The 16,469-nt window shown below is 39.6% G+C and overlaps 1 protein-coding gene across 6 annotated transcripts in view; it reads left to right on the forward strand.

Annotated features, from left to right (window-relative positions):
- LOC108443672 (ERC protein 2) overlaps nucleotides 1–16,469 on the forward strand; it is a 308,529-nt gene that overhangs the window by 4,970 nt on the left and 287,090 nt on the right. For 5 of the 6 annotated variants that reach the window (XR_005129963.1, XR_005129967.1, XR_005129964.1 and 2 more), the window contains 2 exons: nucleotides 15,337–15,360; nucleotides 16,015–16,443. Coding sequence is in view for 1 of the 6 variants with exons in the window: in XM_037536284.1 (XP_037392181.1) it covers nucleotides 15,337–15,360; nucleotides 16,015–16,443 (453 nt within the window). In the remaining 5 variants the exon portion in view is untranslated. The remainder of the gene's footprint in view (nucleotides 1–15,336; nucleotides 15,361–16,014; nucleotides 16,444–16,469) is intronic. The other variant, XR_005129966.1, reaches the window with a different exon arrangement.

The following is a 16,469-nucleotide window of genomic DNA, read 5'->3' on the forward strand; positions in this document are numbered from 1 at the left end:
CCATAGAGACGACAGTCTTAAGTCTCAAGTCTGCTGTTTCACTGACAAAGGAAAACTTTAACCTGTAATTGATAAATAATTTGCCTCACAGTCCATTTGGCTTGGTGGGGATAATGTTTGTACTGTTTGTCTTTACTGATACAAAGAACTGGCTATTTGCACGCTGCATGAGATGAGTCCTTTTTCTGTCTTATAATAGGCATCTTCAAGCTGTCACTGAAAAAAGTGACCACGAGAACTACATAGGGCATCATTGGTAAAAATCGCAATTATTAAGACACTCACAGTGACAATGGAAGCATGCAATAAGCACTCTTCAAAGATCACTGATCTCTTAGTATGTTTAACAGCTTTGTTTGACTAAGATGTTCAGTACTTTGTAGTGCAGGGGTGTCCAATCTTATCCGCAGAGAACGGAGATCAACAATAGTTTTCATGTTGTTTTTTTAGCTGCCATGGTGTCTTTGACAGATAGACAGTTCTGTTGGTATTAAAAGGGAACTCCACCATTTTCTGTATAATTCAGTCATTGAGATGTACACAAAGTTATTTGGAGTGGTTTGATTTGAAATTTTAGAGAAATTTACAGAGTTAGATTTCTTTACATTGGTGGTGATAGGAACCAGGGGTGACCATGACTACAACACATATAAACATTTTATTTACTTTCTGAGTTTATATATTGAATGGTGCTGATCATAAAATAATGGTAAATATGCCTCACAACACCCTACATGTATCCATCCACCATGATTAGATTTTAAAAGTTAGGGATTAAGACAATAGATAAGGTTTTTTGGCCAACATATTGTCAAATCTATCTTAAAGCAGTGTCTCAGACATCTAGCTCAAAATATCATAACCATTTCATCTAATAACTTTCTGTGAGCGAGCATTTAGAGATGGACGTCTGGTTCCTATCAGCACCACTGTGAACAATTCTGACTCTCTAGAACAGAACACCAAACACACCAAACCAAATTTCACACCAAACCAATTGAATGACTGTTTACATCTTTACCCTCTAATTGTAGAGAAATTTTGAATGATCAGTGGAATTCCCCTTTGCTTGTTCGTTAACGATGCTTCAAGGCATTTCACAAGGTAACGCAGTTGAGATGTCCAGTGTGGTTAGACGTTTTAGAACTGTTCTCAGAGCTTTCAGTTTTTATTGAATAGTCTATGGCACCATTCTCCTGGCCCACTGTCTAGTCTGTCAGCTGGGCTGTCTAAACCCTCTAGGCTTGGGGGCCATCAGCATGTCTGTGTGCCAAAAAAAGAATCTATCATTATCTGCATCCTTTGTGGCTGAAACTCTGTCTTCTCACTTTTTGTCTTACCACATGCACCATTTTCCTTTTATTTTACCTATCTGTTTGATTTTGTGAATGCATAGGTGAACTGAATATTTCGGCAATGCAAAACAATTCCATTACACGGCTGAAGACCATGGTCAGATACCACGTATAACACCACTCTTCAGAGCTTTAGTGCTTGTCTTGGTGTCTGGTTGTATTGCTGTCGGTTATCAATGAACAGTGTAAGTCTCCTTTCATCTTGAGTTACAATACAGACCTTACTAGTCTTAACACGTCTATCTTTACCCAGAATTGCTGCCTTTAGGGCGATTAGAAAAGAGGGTATAGATTCGTTTCAGTACTTGGTCTATGATTAATGAATAATGAGTCCTATTATGGTTTAAGTAGCATGACAAAGTGTTAATGGTGTGCAATTATAATTAAATTGCAAAGTGCATAGATAACAATGCAATTTATTTAGTAATTATTCAACACAAAATTGGCTTGTAAAGCTTGCACAGGTCGAGAAAGGAACAAAGGCAAAATCATCCAAATGAGTACTCCTGCTTAAATTCAGAGGCTTTGCCACAGCTTCCAAACAAGAGAAACAATTGTGTTGCACGCCAACTGCCATACTGTTTTATATATTTATTTATCTTTGTGCAGAATAAACAGGATTATGGCTGGTGTGTAGCAATTCACCACTTCCATTCCACTAGTGACAATGGATGGTTGCATCGCTAGAAAATAGTTGTAATTTCACTCTAGTACTAGATAGCTTCGTGGTACTCAGGACCTATTTCAAAGAAAACTGCATTCCCCTCAGTTTCAAAAAGTACCATTCACTTCCAAGCCCATACAGTCATATACTGTCTGTAAACTAAGCTACAAGAACCAACTCATTTACACATATCCACCTACCCATGCAGTTCCTCACATTCATATTGAAGTTGTGAGGAAATCAGAAAAGATCTCATTTACATATATCAGTATCGAAGGCATAGTACCAAAACAGCATGTTGAATTCTAAGTGATAAAGAGAGGTTGGACAATGACCATGTAAAAATGATGACCATTTGTGGTACATAAAACCTCAAGGGGCAAAAAAGATACAAGAAAAATGTAGGATATGGGCCATTTAAAGCCTTTTGGATCAGTTAAAAGCAAGCTTTCCTGTAGCGACAAACAAATAAATGTATTAATAAAAGTCTTTTTCCTCTTAATTATTATGATAGACCTTCTGGTTTCCGAAAACAGGCTGCAACAAGCTCCACACTCTTACGGCAATAAAGACAGCAAATGGATTGAAAATTGAAGTGTTAAATGAATAGTTTCAATGATCACTTGTTTTAGTGTATCGTTATATTCAACGCAATCTCAGTCACTTTGAGACGTCTGATTCCAAAAGACCTTTTTGGCACCTGTTGATAAAGAGCCATTGAGATAATTAAGGTAATTGATCCAGTTAGCAGTAATGAGGCTCATGGCTTGGTCAGTAGGAATCTCGTCAAGTTGGTGATATGCTTTTAGCTAAATAAAGGTAGCATAGTCTTCATAAGACAAATGGTACGTGAATACTTTGCTCTGACAGAGGCACATTAGCAGGACATATCCACCTTAGCCCAATTGAAATCAGCAAGATTACGGAGCAATTATGTTTTTATCCAACTCTTTTTCTTAAAGTCTTCTCCAATGCTGAAGACTACTGCACAATGCAGCTGCATCTTTCGCACTATTGGATCTGTTACACATTTGGGCAGCAGGAGTATTCAGTTGCATCAGCTCCTACAAAACTGACTGTGCGGTTAACAAAAACTCTTAGAGTCTTAGAGGAATAACTCAGTTGAGACCTTAACTTTGCAGGATAGACTTTTGTGTTGAGTCATGCTGCCACACTTTTTCATTGCTAGAGAAATGTTATCATTTTATGGAGTGCTCTCTTTATGGCTGTCCATTTTCTGTTAATCTTTCAACTGCAGCAACAAAGGAAGGCAAGAAGGGTAGGCCTCCACACTGGCTGCTTTTGAACCATATAAAGCAGAGCGCGTTCAGAACTCACTTCAGTTTGTCGCTCTGGCTTTGATGAAGGGTTAGAGCAAAGACTCTCTTCCGTTCTCCAGATTATTTTGGACAATGAGAAGTGAGCGCAAAGGAATAATCAGTTTCAGTGCGTGAAATCAAGCATAAACCAGCTTACCAGTACTTCACATCATTTACATGAAGCATGCCTTCATTTATGTAGATGTTTTGGTAGGAAGCCAATAAAACCATAGCATGCAGTGGCTTGTGAGCCAAAGGCTGCACTCGTAGGCCCAGCAGTGAGTGCACTGCTCCTTACTGACTAAACTTTTGTAATGTTAGGTAGAATCTCAGTCACTTTGAGACGTATGATTGCAAAAGACCTTTTTGGCACCTGTTGATAAAGAGCCAATAAGATAATTAAGGTAATTGATCCAGTTAGCAGTAATGAGGCTCATGGCTTGGTCAGTTGGTGATATGCTTTTAGCTAAATAAAGGTAGCATAGTCTTCATAAGACAAATGGTGCATAAATACTTTGCTCTGACAGAGGCACATTAGCAGGACAGGAGTCACACTTAGCCCAATTGAAATCAGCAAGATTACAGAGCAGTAATGTTTTGTTTGTACTGAGGCTCATGGCTTGGTTATAATATGACTTTATACCTTTGATTCATTCCTTGGCAAAAAAAACTGTTGTAGATTTTTACCCTCACTCCTACCAGATGTGTTTGATCATATAGATACACCAAAGATAAAACTGATGAAGAACATAACTGGGTGAAATTTTACAATCAGGATTTGACCAGGTGCAACTTTGATGAATAAAGGCCATGGAGTCCTAATAATGACAAGTGGACTACAGACTCTCCCAGTGATAGCAGAATAGTGAGACAGTCATCACTGATAGTGAGAGAGAACAAGACGTACCGTACAGCAAAGATTGATGTGCTCTCCACCCAACATCTGTCAAAGGTAGAAAATACCCCAAAGTAATTTTCAGTTCAAAGACTGTAGACTCAGTCTCATCTCACCTCCGGCACAATGTGCTAAAATGTCTCAGCAGGTGCTTCAGTGCCTATCGTCACTATGCAGTACGTGCAGCCCCGTTCTCCTGGTCTGGTGATGTTGTGACCTAGTTCTGTCTTCACATTTTGTTGTTGGAAGTTGTCCTTTCATGATGATCTAAGGCCAGTTCTGCTGTTTCTCTTATGGTTAAGTTAAGATTTGGGTCAGGAGAACTGGCCCTCCATTTAGCCAGAGCAACAATCAGCAATTACTGTCAGTTTTGCGGCAAAACTCTTTAAAAAGCCTTTGTCCAAAAATGAAATATACACAATTTCACTGTTATCTGGTCTACAAAGGTTTTTTTCAGCCTGGTGGGGTTTAGGCTTTCCTTATGTGATAGCAACGTTAGACTTTTAGCTCCAGATTTTGAACTAAACATGCCTTGCCTGACTGACTATTTTTGAGGTTAATATGTGTCATCATATAGAAGTCATCATTATATAACTTTTGATAAAGCTGCAATATGTAATTTATTTATCTTTGGTAAAAGGGAAAGAAGTAACATTACTGAGTTAGGTGGGGGAAAAAAGGCTAAAATATGTTGTGAATGCACTGATGTAAAAAATGAACCTCATTTTGGTTTTAGATCACAGGATGTTCAGTGAGTCCAGCTGCATAGCAGGACGTGCATTTAGAATTAGATATATTACTAGTTCTTTTGAAAACTAACAGGCAGAGGGGTTCTGAAGTTAAAGCTAATAATGTACAGCTGCTGATGGCCTGTGACGGGTCTGTTCAAATGATATATCATCCATCCATCCATCCATCCATTTTCTAATCCGTCAGGGGGAGGTGCTGGAGCCTATCCCAGCGGTCATCGGGCGGAAAGCAGGATACACCCTGGACAGGTCACCAGTCCATCGCAGGGCACAAATGATATATCACTATAGGCAATATTACTACAAAATGATTATAAATTCTTGGAGCCTGTTAGGATAACAACCAAAAAAAACAACATTAATACATCTTCCCAATGAATAACAACAAAGATATAGCAAAGCAAAACAAGCATGCATAGACTATATGCATCTGCAGCTGTTAGGAGGCATCTGTACTGAAAACAGCGTTGTCATTTGAAGTGATTGCTTGGGTCTTAAACAGCCTCTTATAACATTACTTTTAAAGCCATAATCATAACAAGGAGAGAGAGAGAGAGAGAGTGTGTGTTTGTGTGTGTGTGTGTGTGTATGTGTGTGTGTGTGTGTGTGTGTGTGTGTGTGTGTGTGTGTGTGGAAAGCAAGGTAAGAGGGGGCGATGATAAATGGTGATTACTATAGATGACTGCTTGGGCTGTACTGAGCAGTAAATGAGGGACAGTAGAGAGAAGAGGGGGCTTTCCTAAACCTGATTTCTGATTTTATGGCAGTACAGTTAGTCAATTAAAAATTCAAATCAATTTCTCGGTTCACAAAATGAACAGATTAAAATGTAAACTGGCTTAGTGATTAGTTTGCAGTTTGAATGCACAGATTATTATAAAGCCTACTTTGCCAGATTCTCCACAAGCAGAAGCTTTGATCACACTAGTTCAAGGCTGAAGAGCAATTCTTATAACAGGCTAATAGACCAATTCAGTAACATTCAGAACTAGGATGTACTGAATGATAGTAATGGGAAGTAAAGAACACTGTGTTACTTCAACATCTGTTACAAGTTTCAAATGCATCAAATATCCATGCATAAGCAGACTTGGCCAAACTAGTAGTACATAGAAGTGCAAGGGGAAATTAGCATCATCATAGTGGTGGAAGTCAGGGTACTTATAATGTGAAGATTCCTGCAGTAAACATTGCTATATAATAACATTTGTAGCTATGTAATTAGTAGCTCAAAGCAGTGTTAATGATTTCCCAATGATATTGATTTAAAATTGAATTTATTGCATTTAAACCTTGTGTGGTGTTCAGGTCTGTGGGACACATTTTCAGTGATTACCAAAAGAAAAATGATGCAGTTTATAATTACACATACAACACATTTTTAATGACTTCACACTGTACACTCCCTACACGTTTATATTACACAAGTGCTGTTGGGGTGAACCTGCGGGGAATAAAAATGTGGAGGTGCTGCGACCCTTCACTCTATTCTTCTCTTACATGGCCTGCTGTTTGTGTGTGTGTGTGTGTGTGTGTGTGAGGGTGGACAACATGGACAGGCTGCTGACTGGCTACAGCTGCTAAAGGAGAACCCTACGCTGACCACTTGTAATATTTTAAACATCTGGTATTTCTACATAAATTGTTAAAAAAAAAACAATGTGACAATGTGGTGGATCCACTGAGTAACAAAAACATCAACTACACATACACTCACACATTTCTAAGCCGATTATCCTTCTGGGTCATGGGGGGAAGCTGGTGCCTATCTCAGCAGTCATTGGGCAGAAGGCAGGATACACCCTGGACACCACACAAGGGTTAAATCATTTAAATCTCAATTCTCAAAATGATATTAAAATGACTTAAAATGCAATTAGGTGCATTTGCTGATACCTGCAGGCACCCTGATATTGTGCATTTTAAATGGTAATACTGGACTTGCAGTAAGAAACAGGACCTGATGGACGCACATTACATTGGAGGGAAAAGTTGTGACAATTATGTGACAATAAGTTAACGCACCCTCTACAATGAACACACTTCTGCACAATTTAATTCACAATTGCTGTGTATTTACTGAATTTTACATATTAGAAAAATAAAACATAAAATGTTGCCTGTGCAAAAGTTTTGCCATATTATATATTTCACATTTTTTTAAATCTAATATGTTAAACTAGCAAATAAATAGAAACCGTGCGCTTAAATTGGCAGAAAAATGCAACATTTCAAATGGTTCCTTGTAGAGGATGTGTTGACTTATTTTCACTTAGAAAATCCATAGGTTTTGCATATGACTGTGTTTGCTTTTTTGCCACATAGTGTTTTAGTTAAATTTGCAGTATTTTTAAAGACTTCGTTTTTTTCATCTTTTTAGGTCAAGTGTTCTGGAATCTTTGAAAGGCTCTGCATAGCTTACTATTATTCAGTTGAGCCCACTTTTAATGTTTGGCTGAGCAAATCACGTCAAATCACTAGATTCCTCCATTACTCTTATAATCGATAGTGACAGCCCTTCTTGCTTTGAAAAATGCAGATCCAAATGTACAAGGCCTGACATATTTTGCTGAAAAAAAATATAGCCCCATTATTAATAGCACAGAAGCCTGCAGCTAAGCTAGAAGTGGGTGAAGCAGTTAAAAAAATCAGACTCTCTGTGACAGAAACGCAGCAAGGTGATCATCTTTATCGAATTCATACATGAGTTTATTGATTGGGCATGGAACAAATTAGGGAAAGAAGAGTGAGAAAGCAGAGAGGGAATCAAAGGCTCAGTTCTGCCGTCTACACACACACAGGCTGGCTGTGGGTTGTGTGGTGGTGAAGCCTGTGTTTTGGCACACTATGCTGAGCAGTCCTCCCACGCGCAGACTCTTTGAGGAGAAGCTCAAATTCAATATTCCACCACTGAATTCATTAGCAGCTTCAAAACTCGACAAACGAGGCAGCGCCTCCTCTTTAGCCTCATTATTTCTGTAGCTCTCCTTTTCTTTTACATTTTTCTAATAGAGAGATGAGTCTTGAATAATGGCTTTAATTCTCTCGCAGTGCCTTTGCATTGCAGGATACAATTAATGTGTCTAAGAGGAATGCACTCGTGTGTCTGTGTGGGAGAAATGTGTTTTCAGCCTGATGCCTTTTTCGCAAGGCTAGGAGACTGTAAAAGTCTTTAAAATAACTGTGTCCAATAATTGTTTTGTTCATGACCACTTCTTGTCAAGTTTTATAAGAAGGACAATTATTTTTGCATAGCTTTTATACCAATGCAACTTGAATATGATGTGAAGGTGAGGAGGATAACATGGCCTCCTTCCTTTTTTTCAATGTACTGACTGCATTAATATTTATCAAGAAAAGGTTATAACTCTTTTTGTGAACAGCTGAGAATACATGGGGTAAAATTTAAGTCATAATGCTAAAATTTTAAGCATAAGGTCAGTACATGGTAAGTATGTTGGGGTAACATGTTACAAAGTAGCATGTAACTGGAATGCGACTACCTTTCCCTTTATTGAAGTAGTGTAACGTGTTACAGTTACATTTTTTTTTTCTTGCATTCATATCAAAGATACTGATTTAAAAAGAACTGCATTACTTCCTTTACCCAATGTCATGAACAAAGCTATAGTAATTACGTGCAAAGCATGTAACCTATACGTTTCCTCTACATAGATTATCTGCATCTGTCACCGCGTGCGCATATGCGACTTGCGTCAGCTGACTGCATGACTTTGTCAGTGTGAGCAGTGCACCACAAACTCAAAGCATCTTATCGTGCTAATATAAAACCGATGGATAAAGATTCCCATTCTGAAGAAGAGAGCGCCTCACCTCACCTAAACTGAACTGACTCCATTTTCATTCAGGAACAGGTTTGTAAACTTTGATTTACAGGACTACTAATGACTAGCTTGTAGGTTTCCAAACAGTTTGTAATTTCAATCAAACATAATTGTCTGTCTTGTTCAAAGGCAGGGATAGTGACAGGCCTTTTAAATGATGTTCACTGTGAGTAGCTATTTCTTAATAAATAAGGTGCTGTAATACCTACAGCATTTCCCCTTGTACTTTAAAGTTGGTGCAGACTCAATGCAGAAGTAATAAGAAGTGAGATTACTTTTGCCAGAAAGTAATAAGAAAAATGAGTAGTTTGCAGTGAATTATGGAAAAAAAAATTTTGCACAGCCACCCCAGTGAACAGCCTGCATTGTATCAATCACTGAAGTAATAGCCCTTCTGTTTTTGAAGAACAATTTTAATAAATCTGATATTAGGGACTGTAGCTTGTAATCCTAACAGTACAATGTGACCGTGATTGCTATGCCAGAACATTTATGACCATATTAGCTCAACCTAGTGCTAAATTCAAATGCTTAAGACAAGCAATTATAGGAATATGACAAATTGGGGGGGTTCTTGAGAGAAGCCTAGTCCATTCACCAGTCATGTTATTGATTTTGCATCCAAAGAGGATTATACAATACCCCAAACATTAACAAACGTGATGAGGACGTGCCATTTCTGCGTCCCTTATCAGCTACTAGGAAATTTGGTTGGATTTTCAGTGGGGTTCAGAAGGAAGAGATGGAAGAGCAGTCACTGAGACAGAGTATTCCCTCAGCTTTTACTAGATGGAAGCTTCTTTGTCAGTTACAACAGCTCTGAGTCCTTTGGGATACTTCTCTGAGTTTTATTTAAAGAACAAAAGGAACTACAGGTGAGGTTCTGTTGATACCAAGCTTAACTTGTAGACTTTAGATCATGCATCGTGTGGATTTAGGTCTTTAACGAGGAGTCTCATCTTTTTTGTGCTGCACCAGTAATACCTACTTATATGTAGTTTTAGGCAGCTGAAGAAGAGGGTGGTGTGCTGCAGTGTTTAATCAACATACACTCTGTCTGTATAACACCGTTGTGCCAGTGTTACTTTTTACTGTAGTCTCAGCTCCTGCCAGGATATTGTAATGCCACCCCCAACCATTAATCGCAGTAGGAATTGTGTTCTTTGACATTCTAGTGTGACGCACTATAATCACTTTTGCCAAAAAAACGCCCAAAATATTCCAGATAACCATATGGCTATCTGTGACAGATGTCTTCTGTGACATGTTACCATATGAGCCAGATTACTCGGCTGCTTGTTTACCAGAGCAGTGTTATTTGTTCCTAGTTGCTGTCATCCTCCAGCCTCTGATTCTTCTGCTCTAAACGGGGCGAGGGGGGGTTTATTAGGGGGCGTGAATTATTCAGTTAATGATGCACTATGGTTTGACATGTAGGTCAACTAAAGTATCGTGTCATGTTGAAGTTAAACAGGTTTGAGGTGTACTTGGACAGCTATTTGTTATGTCTCAATATTCCAGTAACTACTCTTCCCTTTGGATATTTTACAGTCAGATGGCCAAAAGGGCAATTATTTCAATTCAAAGCATTTTAACTGCATTAAGAAAATAACTTTTAAATTCCTCCATCCATCCATCCATCCATTATCTAAGCCGCTTCTCCGTCAGGGTCGCGGGGGGAGCCTATCCCAGCCTTCTTCGGGCGCAAGGCAGGATACACCCTGGACAGGTCGCCAGGGCAAATTCCTCCAAAAAAACTAATTTTCTTCAGGTTGTGTATATATATATACACTGCTCAAAAAAATAAAGGGAACACTCAAATAACACATCTTAGATCTGAATGAATTAAATATTATCATTGAATACTTTGTTCTGTACAAAGTTGAATGTGCTGACAACAAAATCACACAAAAATCATCAATGGAAATCAAATTTATTAACCAATTGAGGCCTGGATTTGGAGTCACACACAAAATTAAAGTGGAAAAACACACGACAGGCTGATCCAACTTTGATGTAATGACCTTAAAACAAGTCAAAATGAGGCTCAGTATTGTGTGTGGCCTCCACGTGCCTGTATGACCTCCCTACAACGCCTGGGCGTGCTCCTGATGAGGTGGCGGATGGTCTCCTGAGGGATCTTCTCCCAGACCTGGACTAAAGCATCCACCAACTCCTGGACAGTCTGTGGTGCAACGTGGTGTTGGTGGATGGAGCGAGACATGATGTCCCAGATGTGCTCAATCGAATTCATGTCTGGGGAACGGGCGGGCCAGTCCATAGCTTCAATGCCTTCATCTTGCAGGAACTGCTGACACACTCCAGCCACATAGTCCTGCATTAGGAGGAACCCAGGGCCAACCGCACCAGCATATGGTCTCACAAGGGGTCTGAGGATCTCATCTCGGTACCTAATGGCAGTCAGGCTACCTCTGGTGAGCACATGGAGGGCTGTGCGGCCCTCCAAAGAAATGCCACCCCACACCATTACTGACCCACTGCCAAACCGGTCATGCTGAAGGATGTTGCAGGCAGCAGATCGCTCTCCACGGCATCTCCAGACTCTGTCACGTCTGTCACATGTGCTCAGTGTGAACCTGCTTTCATCTGTGAAGAGCTCAGGGCGGCAGTGGCGAATTTGCCAATCCTGGTGTTCTCTGGCAAATGCCAAGCCTCCTGCACGGTGTTGGGCTGTGAGCACAACCCCCATCTGTGGACGTCGGGTCCTCATACCATCCTCATGGAGTCGGTTTCTAACCGTTTGTGCAGACACATGCACATTTGTGGCCTGCTGGAGGTCATTTTGCAGGGCTCTAGCAGTGCTCCTCCTGTTTCACCTTACACAAAGGCGGAGGTAGCAGTCCTGCTGCTGGGTTGTTGCCCTCCTACGGCCTCCTCCACGTCTCCTGGTGTACTGGCCTGTCTCCGGGTAGCACCTCCAGCCTCTGGACACTACGCTGACAGACACAGCAAACCTTCTTGCCACAGCTTGCATTGACGTGCCATCCTGGATGAGCCGCACTACCTGAGCCTCTTGTGTGGGTTGTAGAGTCCGTCTCATGCTACCACGAGTGTGAAAGCACCACCAACATTCAAAAGTGACCAAAACATCAGCCAGAAAGCAGAAAGGTACTGAGAAGTGGTCTGTGGTCCCACCTGCAGAACCACTCCTTTATTGAGTGTGTCTTTCTAATTGCCAATAATTTCCACCTGTTTTCTATTCCATTTGCACAACAGCTGTGAAATTGATTGTCAACCAGTGTTGCTTCCTAAGTGGACAGTTTGATTTCACAGAAGTTTGATTTACTTGGAGTTATATTGTGTTGTTTAAGTGTTCCCTTTATTTTTTTGAGCAGTGTATATATCCATATCATAATTTATGAAAGCATACATTTGGGTGTTTGTTACTTACAAAATACGTAAAGGGAACTGAAAAGTGAAAAGAGAATGGGTTAGTCTGATCTGTTGGTGAAGACCAGGATAAAGTTTATGTGCTGACAATTTCTTCTGATGCATTTTTGCTGCACTGGTTACTGACCTGGCCAAGAATAGTCAATGTCCCTAATTGAATTCCTGATTGAAAGCCTGACTCCATATTGCTGTGAGGGACAACAATAGTATAAGCAGAGTCATTTTGCAGATGTCAACAATATTGTTTGTTTTCCTGTGGCTGCAACAATCACAAAGGACAAAGTGGACTAAAATTTCACCACTGAAAGCAGACTGCTGCCGTGAAGAAGAGCCGCTGTCCTACTGCTACTCAGTCGTAGACAGCTAGTTACTAGGTGCAGGAATTACTAGGGGTCTTATGATCATATTGTAACTCACAATATTGTCTTGATACTTGAGCCACTATATTATTCTATTGCTGTTTTAAAGACTTGTGACCAACTAAGCCAGGCTTACCAGGCCTTATATAGACAGCAGCAATCTTTCCTCTGTATTTCATCCCACATTACTTTTTTACTTTTTATGCTGATATTCAACATATGGCAGATCATCAGCAGCATCCTCAATTTGAAATGGTCCATTTTGTCCTCACTACTTTAAATTCGTCAGCTATAGCTCAGAGCGGAAAGGGAAAATCTCTATTTTGACATGGCTGTGAAGTTATTAATGCTAATGGTCATATTAGTAGGGTAGCCTGGGTTAGGAAATTGAAGCAGAGTGGTGTAATAGCAAGTGAATCAGATGGCTATTCCATATTCCTGTTCCATCTCTGGAGTACATCACATAATAGTAATCAAATGCACTGTGAATGATGGTGCTCGGGGTTTATATTCTTAACATTACAGTAGGTCTCTGATGTAAGGTTACAAATAATTTAAGTTTCATAATAACAGCCATATCTAACTAACTTAACTTAAAAGTTCTGTTACGTTCATGTATAGTTTGCATATAGCCAGTGGTGTGTACTGCCTCAGTGACTCTGATTTTTGCTGATTTTAAAGCTCTTTCAAAGATAATAGACTCAAATGTTTTTTTCCTCTGCAGAGCATAACGCCTGACCTTTTTAATATAAGGCAAATCTTTTAGCCTGTTAGCTATCTGCCACACCACTCAGCCTAGACCTAACTTACCCCTTAAACTGCAATGCTCAAGCTTATGCTTCAATTCCTCGCTCTTCAGTATGGGGGTGTTTAGTGTGATTTCAGAAATTCTACTTCATATACACGCAATTTGGGGGTGGCAGTGAGGGGGCAGTTGTGGGCTGGACGTTAGGGCACTGGCCCTGTGACTGGAAGGTCGCTGGTTTGATCCCCAGTGCTGACAGTCCATGACTGAGGTGTCCTTGAGCAAGACACCTAACCCCCAACTGCTCCCTGGGATAGGGCTGCCCATCACTCCGGGCAAGTGTGCTCACTGCCCCCTAGTGTGTATGTGGTGTCTCACTTCATGGACGGGTTAAATGCGGACGTGAAATTTCTCTGTTGTGGGACTAATAAGGATTACACACTCATTTGTGACTGCAAATATAATTTATGAGCATTCACGCATTTTCCACAGTTCTAGAGGAACTTCTAGAGGAAAATGCAGTACACTTATGTAGTTGACATACAGACAAGCAACGTTCGCATATCAGAGACTGGATCCAGCACTGTACTGTACACTGTACATACTAAATAGCACACCACCATTAGTAGTGCAACCATTGATAGGCTATGTATAGTATAATGCAGTCGTCACAAACCCTGCTTCTGAGAGAACTGCCTTCCTGCAGACTTCAGCTTCTACCCTAATAAACCCCACATGACTCATCTAATTATCACGTGCAGATGCCCCCTGGTTAGCTGAAGGAGATGTGAAACCTGAAAGTGAAACGTCCAGGAAGGTAGAGCTCCAGGAGGAGGGCTGGTGTTTGGTAGTATGTGGTTTTCAAAATATTCATCAATCCAATAAGCACTTTTTTGAGCGAAACTTTACTGCCACCTATTGGAAACCCTATGCCTAGCACTAGTTTTCTATCCTTAAACACTGCTTCTGGTCTGCAATGCACCAGCACATCAGTGAATGGTCTCAATTTGTGTCCTCTTCCCCCCCCATGTTTTCCAATATTCCTTTAAATAAGCTATTTTGTACAGACTGTGTTGGTCAGGAATATGAGTATGTCCAGTAAGTATATTTGTCTTAATCACATTACCAGCAAAGTACTTATTTGACCTCAGCAACTCATTTCACAGTACCATGCACTTGTCATGTTCCAATAGTTCAGAATTACAGAAATGTTGCAATATCAAGAAAAAATAATCCAACCTCCCATATTATGGAGTAATATAGTAGATTTTAGTTCTAAAGTTTTCTGCATAGCTTAGGGCTCGTTTTCAGACATGAAGCAATTCACAATTGAAAATCTCTAGTATTATTATTATTATTATTGTTATTATTATTATTATGATTATTATTATTATTATATGTTTAGGCTTAGAATCCAACACTAAATTTTCTATTTTCAGAAAAAAAAACTATTAATAATTTGGTCGGAAATTTCCTAAACTTATTGTATCACCTTACAGGAACTTTTAAGGCTTTTTTTTTCTAAGAATAGTAAACAAGTTGTTACATCTCTCTTTACCTCAGTTCAATCTGCAGTCATCTTCCAGGACAAATAACCAGTATCACACACTGTATTTCATATTTCATAAGGGTTAGCTTCAATCACTTTTTTGTCAACGCTGTATTTATGCGTACTGGTCTTTCATGGCTATCCTAAAGTGAGCAGCCTGATTTATATGAAGTATTGAGGTACCCTTGTTGATATTCATGATGAATCCATTTTTAAAACGTGAAAGGTTTTGAATGCTCTTACATGAAAGTTGTGCAAAAATGTGAGTTTATGTAACTAATTAAACAAGTGCTTATGAGAAAATTGTGTATATAATTTGACTGCACATTTTCATAATCATACAGCTTACATGCCTTTTGTTACTTTATTTCATGTTTTTATTTCATGCTTTCATGTTTCTGCCCATTTTCTCCCTGTTTTTGCAACATACCATAATGCACTGCAGTTTTCGGATTCTGAGAGACCACAGGTTTGTCTCCTATGTTTGTCCTCTTTATTTGCTAATTAGTATTGGTGCCATGTTTTCATATTTGTGAATGTAAATAGTAATAATTTTAATACTAAGTAGCATTTACTTGTCATGTAAGGTTATAAAACTAAACAAAATCTGTCTGCTCATCTTCTAATTAGTACACATACATATGTGTGTGTGTGTGTATACATATATATATATATATATATATATATATATATATATATATATATATCTTGATATTTTCAGTGTCGTACCAAATCCTTGTATCTCTGAAATGAAAACTTTATAGAAGAAAGTGAAAAATGTCTTACATTGAATCACTGAATGTTAATATAACTAGTTTTCATATTGGTGAAAAAGGTAAACAAATGGAATTACAAGGGTTTGAAATTACAGTGACAATACATGTATGTATATATCCATGTATGCAAAAGTTTGAACACCCCTGGTCAAATTTCATGTTTTGTTGATTTCCTAAAAAAGGGCATCCCCTACAGGGAACAACATGTAGAAGTGTGCTCTCTGTAGAGGATGTGTACTTATTTTCATTAAGAAATTCAACAGAACAGGTCATTTGACCAGGTCGTCCAAAGGTTTGCATACAGCTCTATATGTGTATTCTACCATCTCTTTACTTTCCTCTCTCAGCACCTTCAGATGACCATCCAGACTTTACAGGAGGAGCTCTGTACACAGAGGGATTTGAATCAGCTCCTGCAGCAGGAGAACCGTACAGGCCCATCTGACTCCACGTCTGATTGCTTCCCTGTCCTGGAGCTCACTGAGGACAACTTCCATCATCTACAGGGTGAGCATGAGCGGCAAGCGAAGGAGCTCTTCCTTCTGAGGAAAACCCTTGAGGAGATGGAGCTCCGCATCGAGACCCAGAAACAGACACTGAGTGCACGGGACGAGTCTATCAAAAAGCTCTTGGAGATGCTTCAGAACAAGGGCCTCCCCAGGTCTGGGCTGCCTGATGAAGACGGTCTGAGGGTCAGACGTGAGGCTGAGGAACAGCTGGGCCACCTGGAGATCATTCTGGAGCAGAAAGAGAAGGAGAACCTGCACTTAAGAGAGGTGAGTTATGAGAAGGTGATTGTTAA

Source organism: Pygocentrus nattereri, chromosome 29 (assembly GCF_015220715.1).
Source record: "Pygocentrus nattereri isolate fPygNat1 chromosome 29, fPygNat1.pri, whole genome shotgun sequence".
NCBI classification, from domain to species: Eukaryota; Metazoa; Chordata; class Actinopteri; order Characiformes; family Serrasalmidae; genus Pygocentrus; species Pygocentrus nattereri.